The 25,914-nt window shown below is 46.8% G+C and overlaps 1 protein-coding gene across 1 annotated transcript in view; it reads right to left on the reverse strand.

The window, feature by feature from the left end:
* Window positions 1-8,364: 8,364 nt before the first annotated feature.
* Window positions 8,365-25,914, reverse strand: part of LOC110487958 (3-hydroxyisobutyrate dehydrogenase, mitochondrial) — a 35,750-nt gene continuing 18,200 nt past the window's right edge. The window contains exons 5-8 of the mRNA XM_021559882.3: window positions 17,911-18,044; window positions 17,703-17,779; window positions 10,176-10,332; window positions 8,365-9,940 (exon numbers count right to left, since the gene is read on the reverse strand). Coding sequence (XP_021415557.2) covers window positions 9,764-9,940; window positions 10,176-10,332; window positions 17,703-17,779; window positions 17,911-18,044 — 545 coding nt within the window. The 3' untranslated portion in view covers window positions 8,365-9,763. The remainder of the gene's footprint in view (window positions 9,941-10,175; window positions 10,333-17,702; window positions 17,780-17,910; window positions 18,045-25,914) is intronic.

Raw genomic sequence — 25,914 nt, forward strand, 5'->3', positions numbered from 1 at the left:
TTGAGGCAAACCATTTTTTAAATCAATTTTAGAACAAGGCTGTAACATAACAAAATGTGGAAAAAGTGAAGAGGTCTGGATACTTTCCAAATGCTCTGTATATGAGGCTGTTTTATGTGTGCATGTAATGTGTGTGTGCCTGCGTGTGTGTACAGGGTGTGTTGAGGTTGCTGTACATGAAACATTGGTCTCATTTTTCACACACTCCAGAGTATTGATCTGAAGGTAACATGCAGTGATCTACAGGGCAGTTACATTAGGACATGACACATACACCCCTTACTGTCTCTTTACAAGGCCGTTACATTAGAGGGAAATTAGAGAGAGACACACACACATATTGTGAGCAGCAGATTTACATTAGAAATAAATTATAATGTTGACCAACTCCATTCATCTCAAAATCAAGTGGCCCGTTACAGGTGCTGAAAAACGATTCCATAATCCCATCCAGCAAACCCTCCCCAGTGAGAGTGAGCCCTTGGGAGAAGCCATTGGCGGTGGCCCGGTCGGAATCGGAATACCAATGAAAAGCCAGGAAGTGCTTTGGCCCCGTGAGGGGGGGTATTATTGGGAATAACCAGGAAGTGCTTTGGCCCCGTGAGGGGGGGTATTATTGGGAATAACCAGGAAGGGCTTTGGCCCCGTGAGGGGGTATTATTGGGAATAACCAGGAAGTGCTTTGGCCCCGTGAGGGGGGGGGGGGTATTATTGGGAATAACCAGGAAGAGCTTTGGAAGAGGCAGCATAGCTCCAATCCCTCACGTTTACCTCTGACAGACAGCAGCAGAGTCTTTTCTATTCTAATAAAGACGGTCCTCTCTATATTTACCTGCTTACCACAGCCCAGTGCCCTGGGGCGACTGCCACCTGCGTGTGTGTGTGTGTGTAAACACTTTAGGGTGAGAAGAAGATTCAGCTGTGTGGATGAGAGCGCAGGATTAGTGATGACAGCAGAGAACGCCGTATCCCATCATTCCATGTTCAGCAGGCGGCCCGTTCTGCGGGTGACACGGTACATGGGGGGAGGGGCAGTTCCGCCCCGTCAGGATGCATTATGGGAAGATGGATGTGGCACAGAGGGATGGAAAGGACACCCCAAATGCTCTCTCTCTCTAACTGTTCCAATTAACAGAGACAGGGATGAGGCATTAGGTCAATTGACCATGAAGACAGCCTTAAACAGGGAGTGAAAAGGCCATAGAGAGAGCTGTTATATCACTGGGCCTGATTGGCTCTTAATAGCTGCAGATTTCTGCTGCTGGACAGGTTCTATATTACCAGAATCCTTAAGATCGCATTATCCCACTGAGCTGAGATATTACTGCACTGTTGGAGCTAGAAATACAAGCATTTTACAACACCCACAATAACATCTGCAAACATGTTTATGTGACCAATAAACTTTGATTTGATTTGAAGCCTAGGCATTAAGCTATGCTAGCAAACAAGTCTTCGGGTCTCAAGCAAGGTTACACATGATGTGAATCACCCAAGCTTCTCCACACTAAGAAGGAACCACCTTTGTCACAATTTTAAAGCATAAGAAACAGTTAGTTCTTTGTCGCCTCTAATCACAGATACAGAATCCGTTTACCCGACAGCCAATCCTCACCTCATTTATGATGGGGAGGAAAACATATTTGATATTGTAACAGTGCTTAGGACAGTGTGGCTGTGGCAGAGACGGGTGGGACTCTGCAGGAGTGGTGCCTCCTGGGTATTTAGAGCCCACCCCCCGCGGGCTCCGGCGGGGTCGCCAGTCATCAGTCCCGTTACCGGCAGGCACCCACCGGTGATTGTTTACCATGCGGACCACAGCAGGGTCCTCAATGTCGTGGGAACCTGGGCGTGATGGATTCTGACAGGCCTGATGATCACTCTTCCAATGAGAGTAATTAATATAATGAAGAGCTACTGAGCATGTGCAGGAGAGGGTGATGAATAGAGTCCACATTCCGTCGTTACTCACAGGTGACACAGAGATAGAGAGGGAGGAGAGGGGGTGAGGGAGAGGGAGACAACCAACAACAGATGAGGGTGAAAGTGAGGACGAGAGACAGAGGGAGACTACTAACAATCTACTGGTCAGGATAGAGAAGGAGAGAGAAGTAGATGGGGAGAGAAAGACTGTACAATAACAATATACAAGCCGAGATAGAGGTGGAGAAAGAGAGAGAGAGAGAGAGAGAGAGAGAGAGAGAGAGAGAGAGAGAGAGAGAGAGAGAGAGAGAGAGAGAGAGAAATACAGAGCAACACAGAGGGAGGAGAAATAAAGGGTGAGAGGAAAGAGATCCTCATCACGGAGAGAATTGATTGAGAGACTAACAGAGGATAAGAGAGAAGGAGAAATAGAGAGGGTGAGAGAGAGACGGTACCACAATGCATAATGAGAGGTGAGGAGGGGACAGGTACATATGAACCCAGATTCGGGTTTGGACAGCCAGATGGTGAAGCGTGATTCATCATTCCAGAGAACACATTTCCACTGCTCCAGAGTCCAATGGCTTCGCTTGGCATTACTCAGTACTTTGTTGAAGCACCTTTGGCAGTGATTACAGCCATGAGTCTTCTTGGCACACATGTATTTGGGGAGTTTCTCCCATTCTTCTCTGCAGATCCTATCAAGCTCTGTCAGGTTGGATGGGGAGAGTCGCTGCACAGCTATTTTCAGGTCTCTCCAGAGATGTTCGATCGGGTTCAAGTCCGGGCTCTGGCTGGGCCACTCAAGGACATTGAGAGACTTGTCCCAAAGCCACTCCTGCTTGTCTTGGCTGTGTGCTTCAGGTCGTTCTCCTGTTGGAAGGAGAACCTTCACCCCAGGCTGAGATCCTGAGCGCACTGGAGTAGGTTTTCATCAAGGATCTCTCTGTACTTTGCTCTGTTTATCTTTGCCTCGATCCTGTCTAGTCTCCCAGTCCATGCCACTGAAAAACATCCCCACAACGTGATGCTGCCACCACAATGCTTCACCGTAGGGATGGTGCCAGGTTTCCTCCAGATGTGACGCTTGGCATTCAGGCCAAAGAGTTGAAACTTGGTTTCATCAGATCAGAGAATCTGGTTTCTCATGGTCTAAAAGTCTTTAGGTGCCTTTTGGCAAACTCCAAGAGGGCTTTCATGTGGCTTCTGTCTGGCCACTCTACCATAAAGGCCTGATTGGTGGAGTGCTGCAGAGATGGTTGTCCCTCATGAAGATTCATCCATCTTCACAAAGGAACTCTAGAGCTCTGGCAGAATGACCATTGGGTTCTTGGTTACCTCCCTGACCAAGACGCTTCGCCTCTGACTGCTTAGTTTGGCCGGGCAGCCAGCTCTAGGAAGAGTCTTGGTGGTTCCAAACTTCTTCCATTTAAGAATGATGGGGGCCACTGTGTTCTTGGGGACCTTCAATGCCGCAGAAGGTTTTTGGTACCCTTCCCCAGATCTGTGGCTCGACACAATCCTATCTCGGGGCTCTACAGACAATTCCTTCGACCTAGTGGCTTGGTTTTTGCTCTGACATGCACTGTGAGCTGTGGGACCTTATATAGACAGGTGTGTGCCTTTCCAAATCATGTTCAATCAATTGAATTTACCACAGGTTGACTCCAATCAAGTTGTAGAAACATTTCAAGGATGATCATTGGAAACAGGATGCACCTGAGCTCAATTTCGAGTCTCATAGCAAAGGATCTGAAACCTAAAACTAAATAAGGTATTTGTTTTTTAAAATACATTTGCTGAAATTTCTACAAGCCTGTTTTCACTTTACCTTTATAGGGTATTGTGTGTAGATTGCTAAGGATTTTTGTTATTTAATCCATTTTAGAATAAGGCTGTAATGTAACAACATGTGGGAGAAGTCAAGGTTCTGAGGACATATTGTGTCATAATGAGGATTCCATAGGAATAGAATTCCTGGTGACAGTTGTGTGCCTTCCTGTCACCAGTGAAATGCAGTGTGCTTCCCTGTTAGTGGTGAAGTACTCTTTATTAACCAATGACTGAGTGTGGTGGTAGTAGGCTATCTGTATAAGTGGCCTATATGCAAAGTAGCAGATTTGATGTGTTCCACTTGGCTGTGCATTGTGTATGTGTGCTGCTTGTTTGTGTGTCGGGATAGAAAGGGAATGATTGGTGGTGTGTTCATTTGTGGTCTTTTGTTTTACCTGCCATGGTGAAATTGCTCCATACTCTCCAAATTAGGCCCATCAAAACCACTGATTAGTGAAAGAGAAGGACAGACAGGAAAGGGTGCAGTCACTCCATTCCAGTCACACAGCCACTTCTAGGTTTCTCTTGGTGTTTGTGTGAGACACTCTCACTACACATCATCGAGTGAGCCATCATTCCTGCTAATACAGTGAACCATCATTCCTGCTAATACACAGTGAGCCATCATTCCTGCTAATACAGTGAACCATCATTCCTGCTAATACAGTGAACCATCATTCCTGCTAATACACAGTGAGCCATCATTCCTGCTAATACAGTGAACCATCATTCCTGCTAATACAGTGAACCATCATTCCTGCTAATACACAGTGAGCCATCATTCCTGCTAATACAGTGAACCATCATTCCTGCTAATACAGTGAACCATCATTCCTGCTAATACACAGTGAGCCATCATTCCTGCTAATACAGTGAACCATCATTCCTGCTAATACAGTGAACCATCATTCCTGCTAATACACAGTGAACCATCATTCCTGCTAATACACAGTGAACCATCATTCCTGCTAATACACAGTGAACCATCATTCCTGCTAATACACAGTGAGCCATCATTCCTGCTAATACACAGTGAACCATCATTCCTGCTAATACACAGTGAACCATCATTCCTGCTAATACACAGTGAGCCATCATTCCTGCTAATACACAGTGAGCCATCATTCCTGCTAATACAGTGAACCATCATTCCTGCTAATACACAGTGAGCCATCATTCCTGCCAATACACAGTGAGCCATCATTCCTGCTAATACACAGTGAGCCATCATTCCTGCTAATACGCAGTGAGACATTATTCCTGCTAATACGCAGTGAGACATTATTCCTGCTAATACGCAGTGAGACATTATTCCTGCTAATACGCAGTGAGACATTATTCCTGCTAATACGCAGTGAGACATTTTCCTACTAATACGCAGTGAGACAGAATTCCTGTTATTACGCAGGGAGCCATCATTCCAGCTAATACGCAGGGAGCCATCATTCCTGCTAATACGCAGGGAGCCATCATTCCTGCTAATACGCAGTGAGCCATCATTCCTGCTAATACGCAGTGAGCCATCATTCCTGCTAATACGCAGTGAGCCATCATTCCTGCTAATACGCAGTGAGCCATCATTCCTGCTAATACGCAGTGAGCCATCATTCCTGTTAATACGCAGTGAGACATCATTCCTGCTAATACGCAGTGAGACATCATTCCTGCTAATACGCAGTGAGACATCATTCCTGCTAATACGCAGTGAGACATTATTCCTGCTAATACGCAGTGAGACATGATTCCTGCTAATACACAGGGAGACATGATTCCTGCTAATACACAGGGAGACATGATTCCTACTAATACACACCATTATTCCTGCCATGGTGGGCAACAAGCCCTGGATACCCCTGACAGGGTGGGCAACAAGCCCTGGATACCCCTGACAGGGTGGGCAACAAGCCCTGGATACCCCTGACATGGTGGGCAACAAGCCCTGGATACCCCTGACATGGTGGGCAACAAGCCCTGGATACCCCTGACATGGTGGGCAACAAGCCCTGGATACCCCTGACAGGGTGGGCAACAAGCCCTGGATACCCCTGACAGGGTGGGCAACAAGCCCTGGATACCCCTGACAGGGTGGGCAACAAGCCCTGGATACCCCTGACAGGGTGGGCAACAAGCCCTGGATACCCCTGACAGGGTGGGCAACAAGCCCTGGATACCCCTGACAGGGTGGGCAACAAGCCCTGGATACCCCTGACATGGTGGGCATGCAATGAGGCAACTTCGTAGGGATCATTTGAGTCACACCGGGTATTCAGGTTTTCAGGAGAGGCTATGAGCCAAAAGGAAAACTTTTCTTGAGCTACAGGGTTGCGTTTTTCCAGCTTTCCTTACAAAACAATAGTTTGTGAATCACTCAGTGGAGGGCCAGGTGGAAACATTATCATACCTTGGCATATCTAGTACTGAATGGCCAGAGCTAAGTGGTGGGATGGAACCACGGGCTTGTTTTTAGACCAAACAAACAAATACAGGCCACTGCTCAGACAGCTCAATAATAACTACAGAGACAAATACATATCCAAACCTTGAAAAGGAGTGGTGCCTGGCTGCTTGGTGAATAACCCACTACAGTATGTTGGTGTGTGTCTGTCAGGCCGAGCAGACAAGTCGGCGTCCCAAACAGCACCCTATTCCCTACATGGTGCACGTTTGACCAGGGCCCGTAGGGGAATAGGGTGCCATCTGGGACTGTGGTAGGCCGGTCTGGGCCGGTCCCATTGTCACGTCGTCCCCTAGCCTACAGACGTCAGAATGCGGGCCGGTCTCACCACGGCTCCTTTATAGAGCCCTTTCATGTTCTCTTAATGAGGAAACCGCCGACTCAGCTGCCTGCTCATAAACACAGACGAATTAAAACACCCAAATATGAATCAGATAGGTGGGGGTTAGTAGTGCTGCTAGACCAGGATGTAGACTGGACTGGTATAGACTGACCACAGATAGACTGGCCCCTGGCCAGGACACTCATATGCTGCTGGACTAAACTGGTGTGTAGACAGAACTCAGACAGACTGGCCCCTGGACAGGACAGTCATATTCTACTGGACTGGAGTGCAATGTTTGTATGTACAACTCCTTCGACATAGTAGGATTTAGCCATGAGTCTCTGGTGTGTCCAAATCCACCTTTAACACTGAAGTGATCAAGTCTACTACACTGGGAGACTGCTGACAGCCAGACACTGAAGTGATCAAGTCTACTACACTGGGAGACTGCTCACAGCAGGACACTGAAGTGATCAAGTCTACTGCACTGGGAGACTGCTGACAGCCAGACACTGAAGTGATCAAGTCTACTACACTGGGAGACTGCTCACAGCAGGACACTGAAGTGATCAAGTCTACTGCACTGGGAGACTGCTGACAGCCAGACACTGAAGTGATCAAGTCTACTGCACTGGGAGACTGCTGACAGCCAGACACTGAAGTGATCAAGTCTACTACACTGGGAGACTGCTCACAGCAGGACACTGAAGTGATCAAGTCTACTGCACTGGGAGACTGCTGACAGCAGGACACTGAAGTGTTTCCTTCTGAGTTATGAATGGCATTCTCTGTACCCACACCCTTGTCGTAGGCTTGGATTCATGTTAGTTCAAGTTCAGGTCCCTGCCCTGTCGGTGCTCCCCATGGCAACGAGACGACAGCTGTGGTTGCTGACACTGAAGTTCTCGGAGTTATTAGGGGCATCCTCTTCAGTCACAGGAGTTACGGACGGTTATGCTGATGTGTGTTTGTTAGGTGTTGCCGTAGACTTGGGTTTGGGTTAATTGGGGTTAGGGTCATGTGTGCGCAACATTATCCTGGTTCGAATCCCCGAGCCGACAAGGTGAAGAATCTGCAGATTTGCCCTTGAGCAAGGCACTTAACCCTAATTGCTCCTGTAAGTTGCTCTGGAGAAGCGCATCTTCTAAATGACGCAAATGTTATGTTACTCATGGTTCTAGTTCAGGGTCAGACCTGTGCATGTCTCTGCCTCGTCTGTGTTCACCATGGCCCTGAGACGACAGCTCTGTTGTGCCAGGCCTCAGCCCTGTGGTCGACTGCCTGCCTGTTGTTCCATTGTTCTCTCAAGCTCTCTACCAGAGGAGTGTATAACACCCAATGTCACGCAGGGAGAAATAGAAGCACTAATCTCAGAATGATGCCCTTATTTCCATCATTACAATGAAATGAGAGGGAAAAATCATGGCTTGGTTATTCCTTTTTTCAGTTGTGTTTTATTGAGCTGGTGTCATCTGTGCCAGTCAGACAGAGCTGGAACAAGAATAATTTTTATAAAAAAGACAATTACAGTTCAATTACGACATGTAGCCAACATGAGCCTTACTTTAAAACATTTTATATTTTTATAAAGAGCAAAACAGAGAGACGTGAGATTAGGGAGCACCTCCTTATTTCTGACAGGAGTGTGATGGAGGATGCCTTCACAGGACAGACACGCATTATTTCACTTTTATTATCTATTCCATGTTTCCCATGCTAATTAAGCCCCTTACATTGAAATTGCGGGACAGAGACGGACAGAGACGGACAGAGACGGACACTCTTAATGTACTAGTATACAGCAAGAAGAAAAACGTGACAGCGAGGATTCTCTGGTTCTCCTTTAATACAGTCAACTAAAGAAATATACATTATGTACATGCACACAGCGCAGGTTGGGATGGAGTCGACCCTCGGTGGCGCTTTAAACAGACATACTGCCTGTTCTGAGCCACAGACAGAAAGAAGAGGGAGCAAGTGAAGAGGAGAGAGAGAGAGAATGACATAAAAAGAGAAGTGAAAGAAAACAACAAAGGAGAGGTACTGAGCAGAAGATAGATATTTTGTCCAACAGTAAGAAAAGCTACAGATAGAATAGTTGTATAGGTTATAATGAAATTCCAGATGTTAAACAGAAGCTGTAATTCCAGTAGAGGTATATCAAATCAGGAAGTATATCAAAGGATTCACTGGCCCCACTCCGCACGGATTGGTCAGAGTGCATAGTGACCTGGGAGCTGCCGCCAATGGCGTCTCACAGTACCAGACAGTGGTGGGTCTGTATAAAGAGAAGCGAGCATGGTGGGACCTGTTCCCCCCCCCCCAAAACAGAACAAACACTACTGTGCTCAAGTTGAAAACACGTGACTGAATAAAACAATGAATAAATGGATGGATAATGAAGGAACAAATAATGGGAGGTTTACATCAGTGAACCACTACTACCTACCACACCCCTTCTCCCAAATCCCACCCACCAACTACCTCCTCCCCACCCCCAAAACAAGACGGGTAACAAAATGAGGAAACGTCTGATCCCATATGGTATGAAGTAATGTAATATAGGTTATCATGTGTAGAATGCTCAAGTGTGTATGTGAGAGTCTTCAGACAGGGGACAGTGGTATGCCCTTCCCTAATTGTCTTGAGCTCTATAGCATCATCATCATTCTCATTATTTCAGGCTACTGCTGAACAGGTGCGACGTGGTCAGTCTACATCTGCATCTCTGATCACCCAGTCTAAACCTCAGAGCCCTGGAAGAGGAGCTGCTGCGTTGCTATTTTCTGCTTGTTTCAGGGTTTTCTTCTCTTCTCTGACAAAGAGGCAGGATCATGGGTTGTAACACATGTAACAGACAAACTCCCGGCAAGAAAAACAAACAAAAACAAAGAACAGGAAGTACAACGTTATGCACATTATCTGATCTGTCAAAAGTCCTCTTTTAAACCTACGTATGTCATCCCCTCGACACGTTGTGTTAGACCATGAGTACCCTCCTGCCTCCTCCCTGGCCAGGGGAAGTAGAGGCTGCCCTAACCTAACCCCCAGTCCTAACCTTAACCATTAGGGGGATGAAATCATACCTGACCCTAGATCAGCAGTAAAGAACAACTTCCATCTCAAGTTCTCATACCTCACTGAAACCAATTCTCTCCTCAGGTAAAGGCAGGGGTGTGGTGTACGGGTGGGACGTAGGGGTGTGCTGGGGGATAAGGTAAGGGGTTCTAGTCCCCCTTCTTTTCTGGCTCCTCCTCCTGTTCACGTAGGAACTGGAACACAGAGGAGAAGTCCTTGTTGGCGTAGCCGCGGGCACACATGACACGGTAGATCTGATGGGCCAGCGAGCCCAGGGGGACAGGGGTCTTAGTGTTGGTGGCTGTGTGCTGGGCCAGACCCAGGTCCTTACAGGAGAGAGAGATGGGGATGTTAGATGTGAGTTTATGTGAAGCAGAGTAGACGAGAGAGCACAGAAGGGAGGAATGAGATCAAGAGAGAGATGAAGAGGAATAAAATAAAGAGAAATAAGCAAACCAAACTTGATAGAGAAAGAAGGAGAGATGAAAAGGGAGGCATAAACAGATGGATGTACAAACACATCCAGTCAGACATAGCCAGCTAGGGTAGAACAGAACAGACCTTGGCCATGAGCGTGGTTCCAAAGCCTCCCTGGTAGTTGTTGCCAGAGGGGACTCCCTCCATGACACCTGGTACTGGGTTATACGAGTCACTGGACCAGCACCTGCCTGATGACATGTTCAGGATCTGGGCCAGCAGTTTTGGGTCCAGACCCAACCTGGAACAGAAGAGAGGAGGTTAGTTAAAGAGAAAAGGAGGAAAACAATGGAGAGAGAGAAGAAAGGTGTGGGAGTTGTGGAAGGGTAGAAAGGTAAGGGAATGGTAGGGGAAAATAAAGAAAGGGGGGGGGTAAAGGTACAGAGAGAGATACTGTTAGGCCAATAGAAAAACAATGATACCGGTAGGCCAATAGAAAAACAATGATACCGGTAGGCCAATAGAAAAACAATGATACCGGTAGGCCAATAGAAAAACAATGATACCGGTAGGCCAATAGAAAAACAATGATACCGGTAGGCCAATAGAAAAACAATGATACCGGTAGGCCAATAGAAAAACAATGATACCGGTAGGCCAATAGAAAAACAATGATACCGGTAGGCCAATAGAAAAACAATGATACCGGTAGGCCAATAGAAAAACAATGATACCGGTAGGCCAATAGAAAAACAATGATACCGGTAGGCCAATAGAAAAACAATGATACCGGTAGGCCAATAGAAAAACAATGATACCGGTAGGCCAATAGAAAAACAATGATACCGGTAGGCCAATAGAAAAACAATGATACCGGTAGGCCAATAGAAAAACAATGATACCGGTAGGCCAATAGAAAAACAATGATACCGGTAGGCCAATAGAAAAACAATGATACTGGTAGGCCAATAGAAAAACAATGAAAGGAAAGAGAAAACAAGCATGTGAAACAGAGATACTGGGGCTCCTGAGTGGATCAGCAGTGCTTGAGGCGTCACTACAGACCCGGGTTGGATCCCAGGCTGTGTCACAGCCGCGGCCGTGACCGGGAGACCCATGAGGTGCACAATTTTTTTTTTGCTGCTGATATAGTGATACAGTGATCGAGAGAGAGACAGATGTTGTAATAAAAGAGAGAAAGAGGGAGTGCGAGAAAGAGAAAAAGAGAGAGCTGGTGACCCATGTTGAACCCAGAGCCTGTCTCTCTCTTCTCCATCTCTCAGTGTTAATGGCTGGTTAGGTGGAGGACTGGGAAATGCTGCCTAATGCAGTATTGATGTTTACCCCTCCTATCCTTAATCATGCCTCGAACATGGAAGAAAGAGGAGGACAAGTGGTGGCCAAGGAGCACATAAACCTCATTGACACACACATACACACTTCCCCAGTCATTTAAAAGAACTCTGCCTCCAGAAGCAAGGGATGAAGACAGTACTACGTAGAAGGACCAATAACTACAGCATGTCACGTGACAGAGGGATGAGTATTCAGAAAGGAATAAGGTGTGACATCCTCAGGTGAACCAACACACTTCCACATCACACTTACACATCGCCACGCCTACACACTACACCCCGCCTACACACTACACTACACCCCTCCACACTAAACCACAACACGCCTCCACACTAAACCACAACACGCCTCCACACTAAACCACAACACGCCTCCACACTAAACCACAACACGCCTCCACACTAAACCACAACACGCCTCCACACTACACCACGCCTCCACACTACACCACACCTCCATATTACACCCCAACACGCCTCCACAACACACCTCCATACTACACCACAACACGCCTCCACACTACACCACAACTCCACACTACAACACGCCTCCACGTTACGCCACAACACTCCTCCACGTTACGCCACAACACTCCTCCACGTTACGCCACAACACTCCTCCACGTTACGCCACAACACTCCTCCACGTTACGCCACAACACTCCTCCACGTTACGCCACAACACTCCTCCACGTTACGCCACAACACTCCTCCACGTTACGCCACAACACGCCTCCACGTTACGCCACAACACGCCTCCACGTTACGCCACAACACGCCTCCACAACACGCCTCCACGTTACGCCACAACACTCCTCCACGTTACGCCACAACACTCCTCCACGTTACGCCACAACACTCCTCCACGTTACGCCACAACACGCCTCCACGTTACGCCACAACACGCCTCCACGTTACGCCACAACACGCCTCCACGTTACACCACAACACGCCTCCACGTTACGCCACAACACACCAAAGCAACAGAAAAGAGAAGGGGAGAAGTGTTAGTTTCTAAGCGTCTGGGTCTGGTGAGTAGTGCTAGTTATATTGTAACAGTTTTAAAGACGGTGTAAAGTTGGCCACATGAATCCCTGGCAGCCTCACCCTGGCTGAGCTTCTAGGACAATAACTCTTCTGCTCTCAATATCACCATTAAACCATCATGGCTCCTTAAGGACAGAATATGGGCTTCCTAAGCTAGTCCTCCCTCTTCTTTCCTCGTTCCCTCCCTCCACCTGGCTCTCATTCTAGCATTACTACCACAGTCTTTATTAGTTGTCTACTAACTAATTAAGACTGGGCCATTTACTCTCAACGTATTTTACACTCTCACAAAATGTCTCTCCTTTTTTCTCCCTTTCTTTCCTCAGCCTCTCCCGGCTTGGTTTGTAGTTTCTCTCAGTCTCTCCCGGCTTGGTTTGTAGTTTCTCTCAGTCTCTCCCGGCTTGGTTTGTAGTTTCTCTCAGTCTCTCCCGGCTTGGTTTGTAGTTTCTCTCAGTCTCTCCCGGCTTGGTTTGTAGTTTCTCTCAGTCTCTCCCGGCTTGGTTTGTAGTTTCTCTCAGTCTCTCCCGGCTTGGTTTGTAGTTTCTCTCAGTCTCTCCCGGCTTGGTTTGTAGTTTCTCTCAGTCTCTCCCGGCTTGGTTTGTAGTTTCTCTCAGTCTCTCCCGGCTTGGTTTGTAGTTTCTCTCAGTCTCTCCCGGCTTGGTTTGTAGTTTCTCTCAGTCTCTCCCGGCTTGGTTTGTAGTTTCTCTCAGTCTCTCCCGGCTTGGTTTGTAGTTTCTCTCAGTCTCTCCCGGCTTGGTTTGTAGTTTCTCTCAGTCTCTCCCGGCTTGGTTTGTAGTTTCTCTCAGTCTCTCCCGGCTTGGTTTGTAGTTTCTCTCAGTCTCTCCCGGCTTGGTTTGTAGTTTCTCTCAGTCTCTCCCGGCTTGGTTTGTAGTTTCTCTCAGTCTCTCCCGGCTTGGTTTGTAGTTTCTCTCGGTCTCTCCCGTATTGGGTTTTAGAGTGGTATGGAAATGTGGGATAAGTGATACTGTGTGTTGTTTTTAATGGAAGTCTCAGTCATGATGGCTTTTTCATTGTATGTCTGTATACTGCTGCCCCAGTCCTTCACTCCCCCTCCTCTCCTTCCACCGACGCCTCACTGTCTAAGGGTGACATATGTTTGACATCATCCACCCCCCCTTGGCGCGCGCGCACACACACACACACACACACACACACACACACACACACACGGTCTCTTCCAGTGCCTGTGTTCTGGGTCAGCATCTGAAAAGGCTGCTCTACAATAAAGAGCGTCGGAGCACAGATTGTTTGTTACAGTGGCCAAATACGTTGATTGACATGGAGCTGTTGTTCTCTGTTTAACGATAAATCAATGAACCTCCCTCTCCTATCACACACACCCTATCCTGGTAATTAGCCACGAGCCCTCCTCCCTCTCCTGCCTTTCCTATCACAGTCCTGGTTATTAGCCATGAGCCCCCTTGCCTTTCCTATCACAGTCCTGGTTATTAGCCATGAGCCCCCTGCCTTTCCTATCACAGTCCTATCATGAGCCCCCTTGCCTATCACAGTCCTGGTTATTAGCCATGAGCCCCCCTGCCTTTCCTATCACAGTCCTGGTTATTAGCCATGAGCCCCCTTGCCTTTCCTATCACAGTCCTGGTTATTAGCCATGAGCCCCCTGCCTTTCCTATCACAGTCCTATCATGAGCCCCCTTGCCTATCACAGTCCTGGTTATTAGCCATGAGCCCCCCTGCCTTTCCTATCACAGTCCTGGTTATTAGCCATGAGCACCCCTGCCTTTCCTATCACAGTCCTGGTTATTAGCCATGAGCCCCCCTGCCTTTCCTATCACAGTCATGGTTAGTAGCCACGAGCCCCCCTGCCTTTCATATCACAGTCCTGGTTAGTAGCAACAAGCCCCCCTGCCTTTCCTATCACAGTCATGGTTAGTAGCCATGAGCCCCCCTGCCTTTCCTATCAGAGTCGTGGTTATTAGCCATGAGCCCCCCTGCCTTTCCTATCACAGTTGTGGTTAGTAGCCATGAGCCCCCCTGCCTTTCCTATCACAGTCGTGGTTAGTAGCCATGAGCCCCCCTGCCTTTCCTATCACAGTCCTATCATGAGCCCCCCTGCCTATCACAGTCCTGGTTATTAGCCATGAGCCCCCCTGCCTTTCCTATCACAGTCCTGGTTATTAGCCATGAGCCCCCCTGCCTATCACAGTCCTGGTTATTAGCCACGAGCCCCCCTGCCTATCACAGTCCTGGTTATTAGCCATGAGCCCCCCTGCCTTTCCTATCACAGTCATGGTTAGTAGCCATGAGCCCCCCTCCCTATCACAGTCCTGGTTAGTAGCCACGAGCCCCCCTGCCTTTCATATCACAGTCCTGGTTAGTAGCCACGAGCCCCCCTGCCTTTCATATCACAGTCCTGGTTAGTAGCCATGAGCCCCCCTGCCTTTCCTATCACAGTCCTATCATGAGCCCCCCTGCCTATCACAGTCCTGGTTATTAGCCATGAGCCCCCCTGCCTTTCCTATCACAGTCCTGGTTATTAGCCATGAGCCCCCCTGCCTTTCCTATCACAGTCCTGGTTATTAGCCATGAGCCATCCTGCCTTTCCTATCACAGTCATGGTTAGTAGCCATGAGCCCCCCTCCCTATCACAGTCATGGTTAGTAGCCACGAGCCCCCCTGCCTTTCATATCACAGTCCTGGTTAGTAGCCACAAGCCCCCCTGCCTTTCCTATCACAGTCATGGTTAGTAGCCATGAGCCCCCCTGCCTTTCCTATCACAGTCGTGGTTATTAGCCATGAGCCCCCCTGCCTTTCCTATCACAGTCGTGGTTAGTAGCCATGAGCCCCCCTGCCTTTCCTATCACAGTCGTGGTTAGTAGCCATGAGCCCCCTGCCTTTCCTATCACAGTCATGGTTAGTAGCCATGAGCCCCCCTGCCTTTCCTATCACAGTCCTATCATGAGCCCCCCTGCCTATCACAGTCCTGGTTATTAGCCATGAGCCCCCCTGCCTTTCCTATCACAGTCCTGGTTATTAGCCATGAGCCCCCCTGCCTTTCCTATCACAGTCATGGTTAGTAGCCATGAGCCCCCCCTCCCTATCACAGTCATGGTTAGTAGCCACGAGCCCCCCTGCCTTTCATATCACAGTCCTGGTTAGTAGCCACAAGCCCCCCTGCCTTTCCTATCACAGTCATGGTTAGTAGCCATGAGCCCCCCTGCCTTTCCTATCACAGTCGTGGTTATTAGCCATGAGCCCCCCTGCCTTTCCTATCACAGTCGTGGTTAGTAGCCATGAGCCCCCCTGCCTTTCCTATCACAGTCGTGGTTAGTAGCCATGAGCCCCCCTGCCTTTCCTATCACAGTCATGGTTAGTAGCCTTAATGCCAGTGTTGTTCCTTAGCGGTAATGTCAATTTACATGAAGAGGACATGTCACCCTTTAACAGGATTGACACACACACACACACACACACACACACACAGCAGAGCAATGCCATCACAGCTAAACAAATGCTATAGCTATGAAAAAGAAAACAGTTGAGACAAAGGGGGGGGGGGGGGGGGGACAAAGGTAAAACGCTAGAAGGGGGGCCTGCTGTTGTGTCATGTGCAGCAGGTGGAGGTAATTGATGATATTAACTGTCTGGTTCATTACCATTAGCTTTAATTTCTTCTCTAAACCACAGGAGAGGACGCACGCTCAACATGTATTATTAGACAGGTAACAAGTCCATCTTTAATCTCTCTTGAACATATGCTCTCCACACACAGAGAGAGAGAATGTAACTGTACATGTATTTATGCCTCCTCCTCTCCTCAGCATCCTCATTAAAAGCAGGGCTGCTCCTCAGACAGACTGTTAGATAGGAGCCAGAGAAGAAACAGACCAGAGGGAGTGGGGGATGGAAAGAGAGCACAAGAGAAAGAAATGGATAGAAAATAAATGTTAGAAATATATATAAAGAGAAAGGGAAACATAGGGAGGAGAAACTAAAGGGAGAGAGAAAGAAAACCTGAGAGGGAAAAAACAGAGACTATGACAAAGGTAGTGTTTGTGTGGTTATAATTGTAATTCAGGGCCATTCTCTGATCTAAGGGAACGTCATGCTCTGTCAGAGACGGGCCCAACCTTCCATCTGAAATCAACAAATTAGCTGTGTGGATGGGACAGCGTGCGCGTGGACAGGTATTGGAAAGGGCAGCTCTAGCAGGCCCTACTCCAGCATGATAAAATGCTATTACTGTTTTCCTGTAAATTGGCTCTGAGCATGTGTGTCTCGGTGTCCGTGTGTTTGTAGTCTGCATGTGTATGTGTGTGTATGTGTGTGGGTAGGTGGGTATGTGTGAGGGTAGATGTGTAGGTGTGTGTGTGTGTGTGTGGGTAGGTGTGTATGTGTGTGGATAGGTGTGTAGGGGTAGGTGTCTGTGTGTGTGTGTGTGTGTGTGTGTAGCTTTGTGTGTAGCGGGAACAGTGGTGTGGGGTGTAAATCTGTGTTGCTCTTTTAATGCCTCCATATTTCAGAGGCCTAGTGTGGGGATTTATGCCCCTCCGTCTCCCCACAGACAAATCAGCTGATCTAATACAGCTGCACTACAAACACACAGGACACAAGTATACACACACGTTGTACGTACACAATGCACCAGAGGCAAATACAGCACACATGTTTGATACAGTACTCAGTACACTAATCATATGACCGTGTATACATGAGCACATACAACTCAGAAAATACACCGTCACACAAACACACACTGCTTGACTTGAGGCCAGACACACCAGAGAGGGAAATAGATGATCCTTTACAACCTTAATAACAGCAGCAGCAATAGCAGGGCAGTGGGATGGGGAATGTAGTTTTACAGTCCTATCCACTGAGGCAGTGTCAGTGTCAGGGATATGTAGTTTGTAAGCAGGGCTGGTTTGTCAGGGCTGGGAGCAGTGCGTGCTGGGATAAGTAGTTTGTAAGCAGCAGCTGGTTGTGCCTAGGCTGCATTAAGAGCTCAACCAGTGGATGTAAATGAGAGTCTCTACTCTCTTGCTACTCCTGACAGGTCTGAGACTGAATGATCTGACCCCCTCAGACCCCCCCACCAACTATCCTCCTCTGTCTCTTTGCCCCCATCTCAAAAACACAGAATTCAAAATCAACAGTAAAATATCCAGCACACAGGTCCAGTTGGTGACCTGGTAAAGACATGGTCAAGTAAATCACAGTGAGACAGTGAAGGTGAATGGAAGTGACTCCAACAGATCTAGGCTGGCTAACAAGTAGTGGACTCTACCTGATTCCGAGGTTCATGGTCTCTGCAGTCCCGATCATCCCAATCGCTAACAGCATGTTGTTACAGATCTTAGCTGCCTGTGAGACAAAAAAGCTGAATTATTCAAATAGGTTTCTGTGAGAGTGACCAAGTGTACAATAGTGTTTGAGTGTATGAAAATGGTACATTTGTATGCAAACTTGTAAGTACACTAGAGTGTGTTAGTTACCTGTCCTGTGCCAACCTGTCCGCAGTACACCACGTTAGCTCCCATACATGTGAGGAGTTCCTGTGCTGCAGTGTACTCCTCCTCAACCCCTCCTACCATGAAGGTTAGCTTAGCCAAGCTGGCTGCTCCCACACCTACAACAGACAATACATGGTCACTACACACTAGTGTTGAACGATATACTGAAACGTCTGTACTCTTTAGATACTAGAACATGAAAGCAGTCCAATAGTGGAATTTATTTTTTACTTTCGGTACTTCTGTCTCACGGATCATGTCTATCAGAGCAACCGATGTCCTCTTATAGCATGAGCGTGCCTGCTCCAATCATTCCACACAGACGTTAACACACTTGAAATTGCGACACGGCACATAGAAATGCTGAAACTGTTAATTACTGTTTGCAAAACAATGTCCATACAGACTAGAACACTTCACATTGAAAGATGATACTGGTAGCTTCCAGCTAACTTTCCTTGCTAGCTTACAGCTGAAGCTAACATCAAATCATTACCCGAGTACTTCGTTTGTGATAACATGCAGAACCAGAAATCAAAAAATAGGCTGATTTCAAAGCTGATTGACAGCAAAACTTTCAGTCAGTCTCACACATCTCTCCCAAAGATGATTTAGTTCCTAAATGTGTGTGAATACTGGGCTCTGATTGGCCATCTTGCCTTGAATGACGTCATTATAGATCAAATCAAATTCCATCGGTCACAAACACATATTTATCACGTTATTGGACACATATTTATCAGATGTTATTGGTCACATACACATATCAGATGTTATTACATACACATACAGTGCCTTGCGAAAGTATTCGGCCCCCTTGAACTTTGTGACCTTTTGCCACATTTAAGGCTTCAAACATAAAGATATAAAACTGTATTTTTTTGTGAAGAATCAACAAGTGGGACACAATCATGAAGTGGAACGACATTTATTGGATATTTCAAACTTTAACAAATCAAAAACTGATAAATTGGGCGTGCAAAATTATTCAGCCCCCTTAAGTTAATATTTTGTAGCGCCACCTTTTGCTGCGATTACAGCTGTAAGTCGCTTGGGGTATGTCTCTATCAGTTTTGCACATCGAGAGACTGACATTTTTTCCCATTCCTCCTTGCAAAACAGCTCGAGCTCAGTGAGGTTGGATGGAGAGCATTTGTGAACAGCAGTTTTCAGTTCTTTCCACAGATTCTCGATTGGATTCAGGTCTGGACTTTGACTTGGCCATTCTAACACCTGGATATGTTTATTTTTGAACCATTCCATTGTAGATTTTGCTTTATGTTTTGGGTCATTGTCTTGTTGGAAGACAAATCTCCGTCCCATTCTCAGGTCTTTTGCAGACTCCATCAGGTTTTCTTCCAGAATGGTCCTGTATTTGGCTCCATCCACCTTCCCATCAATTTTAACCATCTTCCTTGTCCCTGCTGAAGAAAAGCAGGCCCAAACCATGATGCTGCCACCACTATGTTTGACAGTGGGGATGGTGTGTTCAGGGTGATGAGCGGTGTTGCTTTTACGCCAAACATAACGTTTTGCATTGTTGCCAAAAAGTTCAATTTTGGTTTCATCTGACCAGAGCACCTTCTTCCACATGTTTGGTGTGTCTCCCAGGTGACTTGTGGCAAACTTTAAACAACACTTTTTATGGATATCTTTAAGAAATGGCTTTCTTCTTGCCACTCTTCCATGAAGGCCAGATTTGTGCAATATACGACTGATTGTTGTCCTATGGACAGAGTCTCCCACCTCAGCTGTAGATCTCTGCAGTTCATCCAGAGTGATCATGGGCCTCTTGGCTGCATCTCTGATCAGTCTTCTCCTTGTATGAGCTGAAAGTTTAGAGGGACGGCCAGGTCTTGGTAGATTTGCAGTGGTCTGATACTCCTTCCATTTCAATATTATCGCTTGCACAGTGCTCCTTGGGATGTTTAAAGCTTGGGAAATCTTTTTGTATCCAAATCCGGCTTTAAACTTCTTCACAACAGTATCTCGGACCTGCCTGGTGTGTTCCTTGTTCTTCATGATGCTCTCTGCGCTTTAAACGGACCTCTGAGACTATCACAGTGCAGGTGCATTTATACGGAGACTTGATTACACAGGTGGATTGTATTTATCATCATTAGTCATTTAGGTCAACATTGGATCATTCAGAGATCCTCACTGAACTTCTGGAGAGAGTTTGCTGCACTGAAAGTAAAGGGGCTGAATCATTTTGCACACCCAATTTTTCAGTTTTTGATTTGTTAAAAATGTTTGAAATATCCAATAAATGTCGTTCCACTTCATGATTGTGTCCCACTTGTTGTTGATTCTTCACAAAAAAATACAGTTTTATATCTTTATGTTTGAAGCCTGAAATGTGGCAAAAGGTCGCAAAGTTCAAGGGGGCCGAATACTTTCGCAAGGCACTGTATTTATCACATGTTATTGGACACATACACATATTGATCACATGTTATTGATTACATACACATATTTATCAGATGTTATTGGACACACACACATATTTATCACATGTTATTGACTACATACACACATTTATCAGATGTTATTGACTACATACACATATTTATCACGTTATTGACTACATACACATATTTATCACATGTTATTGACTACATACACATATTTATCACATGTTATTGCGGGTGAAGCAAAATTCTTGTGTTCCTATCCTCAACAGTGCAGTAACATCTAACACACACAAATCTAAAAAAGTTCAATAATGTCATTAAGAAATATAGAAATATTAGGATGAGCAATGTCGGAGACCGGAGTGTGGGTGTGTACCAGTACACACACACAGTACCAGTAAAACTTTTGGACACACATAGTTATTCAAGGGTTTCTTTATTTGTACCTTTTTCCACATTGTAGAATAATAAAGATGACATCAAAATGATGAAATAACATGTATGCAATCATTAAGTAACCAAAAAAAGTGCTAAACTAATCAAAATATATTTGAGATTCTTTAAAATAGCCACCCTTTGTCTTGATGACAGCTTTGCACACTCCTGGCATTCTCTCAACCAGCTTCATGAGGTAGTCTTGTTAAAAGCAAATATGGAATTTCTTTCCTTCTTAATGCGTTTGAGCAATCCGTTGTGTTGTTACACGGTAGGGGTGGTAAACAACCAAGTCCATATTATGTCAAGAAGGTCAGTCAATCTGGAAAATTGAGAACTTTGAAAGTTTCTTCAAGTGCAGTCGCAAAAACCATCAAGCTCTATGATCAATCTGTAATTAATGTTGATGTTTAGTCCGTGCAATTTTACATGTAACCAAGATGTTTTGTGCACTATTTCTCAAGTGAAAAATTTCTCATGAAAACAAGTTGTCTCTCGCTGAATGACAACAAATACTTAATTGAAGAATCCCTACTGTTCTAATTATTATTATTTTCTTTTTAACTAGGCAAGTCAGTTAAGAACGAAGTCTTATTTTCAATGGGTTAGTAGGTTAACTGCCTTGTTCAGGGGCAGAACAACAGATTTTTACCTTGTCAGCTCGGGGATTTGATCTTGCAACCTTTCGGTTACTAGTCCAACACTAGGCTACCTGCCACCCCTAGTTGACCGATCGCCGACAAAGGGGTGTCCGAACTTGTGCACATTTATTTCCTGAGCCAAGCCCATGAACAGCCATCTAGATACATTGCTAGATAGTTCACCAATGACAGCCTTATTTAATCCCAAAAACATCATGTCAGTCTCATGACATTGTTGCCAGAAAGCTCTCTCAGGACAAGTACACGACTCCTCAATAGCAGTAAGATTATTTTGTTTGGTCTATGAGCTCAGTGATAGTTAATTTGTAGAGACATCACAATCTTTTCTGCTCTGGGAAAGGGGTGTGTGTGTCTTGATAGGACAGGAGTGTTGAGAGCGGCACACCAGAGGGACTGGGGAGTCTTTAAAAGCCGATTGTCCCCATCATCCTGCACACGACCCCCATGGGCCTCCATCCTCCTTACGCCACCCCTTTCTCCTTCACACACACAACTATACCCCACCACCAAAACCAGGCCGACAGCTGTGCCTGAGACTACCCCCCTAGAAACACCCCCCGGGGGTATCAGTGACAGCCGTGAGGGGTAATTAACTTTACACTTTATCATGTTCAATTAGGCCTCACACATACACACACTCCCCCATCCCTCCCAGTGCCTGATGGCTTAAGGAGCATTCCATGTTTTAGCAAGGACCTCTCCACCCCCCAACGGGTCCTGATGACACAGATAGATGACCAGAAACATGCCAGATTGTTTTTAACAGTTTTATTTCTGTGTTAATCTGAGGCGGAACCCTCGCTCCCAAATCTCATCTGCCACAGCCCGGCCCCTTAATATACCATTGATTAACCCCTAAACATACATCTGTGCGCACGAACGCAGGCAGGCAAGCAAATTGTTGGTATCTGTAAGTATTCAACGAGCACAACTCTTCCATACTGTAATCCCAGTGATAGGTAAACAAATGAAAAGCACCACCATCATCATGCTGTGTGTGGTAAGTGGACAGGACTACACTGCATCTCACAACACCAAAGGAGCACTACGCCAAGCGACACTGTTATGAGTGTATCAACAGTCTTAGTAATGTGTGTGTGTGTGTGTGTGTGTGTGTGAAATCAGTCTTCAGGGTGCTGTGTAGCTCTAATGAAAGGCCTCTTGATGGTGAAGGCCTAATCATGTTGCTGTTAATAATTAAAGAGGAATTAGGAGGGAGAGAAAATAGCTGAAACTATACAACTAGAAGAAGAGGACAGAGTAGAGGAGAGGGGTAAATAGATGAAACTACACAACTAGAAGAAGAGGATAGAGGACAGAGTGGAAGAGGACAGAGTGGAAGAGGACAGAGTGGAAGAGAGGACAGAGTGGAAGAGAGGACAGAGAGGACAGAGTGGACAGAGTGGAAGAGAGGACAGAGTGGAAGAGAGGACAGAGTGGAAGAGAGGACAGAGTGGAAGAGAGGACAGAGTGGAAGAGAGGACAGAGTGGAAGAGAGGACAGAGTGGAAGAGAGGACAGAGTGGAAGAGAGGACAGAGTGGAAGAGAGGACAGAGTGGAAGAGAGGACAGAGTGGAAGAGAGGACAGAGTGGAAGAGAGGACAGAGGGGGTAAATAGATGAAACTACACAACCAGAAGAAGAGGAGAGAGAGGAGGAGAGGAGAGAGAGAGAAAATAGCAGAGGGGGAGAGGGCAGAGAAGAGGAGAGTGGGGAGCAGAGGCTTAATGTGTTTAGGGGGCAGGAGCAGAGATGGGAGAGGGGGGGGGGGGCTTTATGGAAAGAGTGACTGATGTACACAGTCACTAAGTTGACTGTACTGTTCCCTGTATGCTGTTGTCCTTAGGGTAATGGTATGTATACATTACCCCAGCTATCCCACTCTTACTACCCTCTCTCGGACTGATAATTAGCCGTCTGTCTGTGCACGCGCTGCAGCAGTGACAGCCTGTCAGGCCACATAATGAACCCAGTCCATACCGCAGCAGCTGACTATGGTGCACAACACACGGTCAACTCACACACAGGTCTTACATAAACACATTGAGAGAGAAGGCTCTACCTTAGAGACTGAGCAATCAAGAGAATAGAGATTCTGAATCCAATCACCATGCATACAACCATCAACAGTCACACTAATAAGGCCAATATAATGCTGACAGAACCAAAGCCAAGCAGCATTGTAAACTTCCACTGGTTCATTAGACTGGGGATAGGATCACTAAAGAGAAGACTATTGATATCACAGTCAACATGCTGATCAATATATATCTCTACACATGGAGAGGGGGAGATAAAGAGAGCAGGAGAGAGAAGAGAGAGGGAAGACATAGCAGAGGGGAGAGGAGATATGGCAGAGAAAAGTAGAGTGGGGAGCAGAGGGAAAAACAGAGATGGAAGGAAACAGAAATATGAGAACAAGAGATTGGGGGAGAGAGAGCAGCGGATTACTTTGTCCACTCCTTCCCTCCCTCCCTCCCCCCCTCCCTCAGATGAACTAATCACCCATAATAAGCTCCTCTGATCTGTAGTGGATTTCTAGAAGTAGTGACAGAGGGATGATGAACGGTGCAGGAAGAAGAATAACATCATTAGCATAACAGAGAAGGGGAGAGAGTGTGTCTTCTTGCAAGTATATATATATATATATATATATATATATATATATATATATATATATATATATATATATATATATATATATATATATATATATATATATATATATATATGGGTGTCCCGTGGTCCGGTCGGTCCTGTCAGAGACGGTTTAAACAGGAATCTTAACGAGGCTGTGGGGGCATTGGGTAACACGTTGGGAACGTCACCATGCCCCGCCCTATCCATTTCACAGGAAAATGACACTCCTGCATTGTTATAAACGCAACGCATTGCCCCCCAGGGCTAGCTGACGTACATATGCCCAGAGAGAGAAAGAGGGTGAGAAACAGAGAGAGGGATAAACTAAGGGGGAGAGAAAATGTATAGTAAGGTAGTGGGAGTGAGTGGCAAAGACAGAGACCAGGATAACTGTGCCTCTGATCTCTGAGAAACAATTCCCTTGGGAAAGGGCAGACAAGAGTCCCTCTTATCATGTTCCAGGGACAAGTTATGGTTGGCCAACATAAAACCCAGACACCCAGTCGAACTAGCCTGACCACAGTTCAACCACGGTGAGCTGGCACTGGTATTAATGACCGTTAGAGAGAGGGGCCAGCCAAAGCCACTCTTAGTCTAACATGGTGAGAGATTGTCACTAAATCTATGTGGGAGGCTGGGGACAAAGACATACCCTTTCCTCGTTTCCTCTCCTTCAAGGAGAGAAAGCATCTCAATACCCTAAAGAGGTTTCCTTTCCTTGTCTCCGCTACGTCAAGGAGAGAGGGTGAGGCGGGGAAAGAGGGTGAGGCGGGGAAAGAGGGTGAGGCGGGGAAAGAGGGTGAGGCGGGGAAAGAGGGTGAGGCGGGGAAAGAGGGTGAGGCGGGGAAAGAGGGTGAGGCGGGGAAAGAGGGTGAGGCGGGGTGAGACGGGGAAAGAGGGTGAGGCGGGGTGAGACGGGGAAAGAGGGTGAGGTGGGGTGAGACGGGGAAAGAGGGTGAGGTGAGACGGGGAAAGAGGGTGAGGTGAGACGGGGAAAGAGGGTGAGGTGAGACGGGGAAAGAGGGTGAGGTGAGACGGGGAAAGAGGGTGAGGTGAGACGGGGAAAGAGGGTGAGGTGAGACGGGGAAAGAGGGTGAGGTGAGACGGGGAAAGAGGGTGAGGTGAGACGGGGAAAGAGGGTGAGGTGAGACGGGGAAAGAGGGTGAGGTGGGGTGAGACGGGGAAAGAGGGTGAGGTGGGGTGAGACGGGGAAAGAGGGTGAGGTGGGGTGAGACGGGGAAAGAGGGTGAGACGGGGAAAGAGGGTGAGGTGGGGTGAGACGGGGAAAGAGGGTGAGGTGGGGTGAGACGGGGAAAGAGGGTGAGGTGGGGTGAGACGGGGAAAGAGGGTGAGGTGGGGTGAGACGGGGAAAGGAGATCAGCGCAAACTCTGGTTTCTGTCGTGTTCTAACGAGAGCTGAATTCATTTGCACTTTTTTTAATTACAGACAAATAATTAACTGAAGCGATTCATTATAGTCTTATAGCCTTTTAAATTGGAGCCCTTTTTGGAAGCGGTCGGTCTGTGTGTGTGTGTCTGTCTCTCTCTGTTTTTGTATGTGTGCATCTTTGTGTAAATCTGTCTTGTGTCTAAACATTACGGACAGGTGAAGATCCCAAACTTGGCCATGGTGGAGACATCAGCCGGGGCTTCTGAGGTAATATCCACAGGGTTACGAGGCTCGTGTAAAGCACTACGCACTTTAAATTGATGGTAGGGTTAAAATAAACTACATTATGAAGGCTGTACAAACACACCACGGTGGCTGTTCCCACGCTGTAGTAGTGAATGACGCATTTGAATGTGAGCCACACTGCAGCTCTTTTCCCTGGGGTT

This window comes from Oncorhynchus mykiss, chromosome 30 (assembly GCF_057628025.1).
Source record: "Oncorhynchus mykiss isolate SJ-2025 chromosome 30, ASM5762802v1, whole genome shotgun sequence".
Lineage (NCBI taxonomy): Eukaryota > Metazoa > Chordata > Actinopteri > Salmoniformes > Salmonidae > Oncorhynchus > Oncorhynchus mykiss.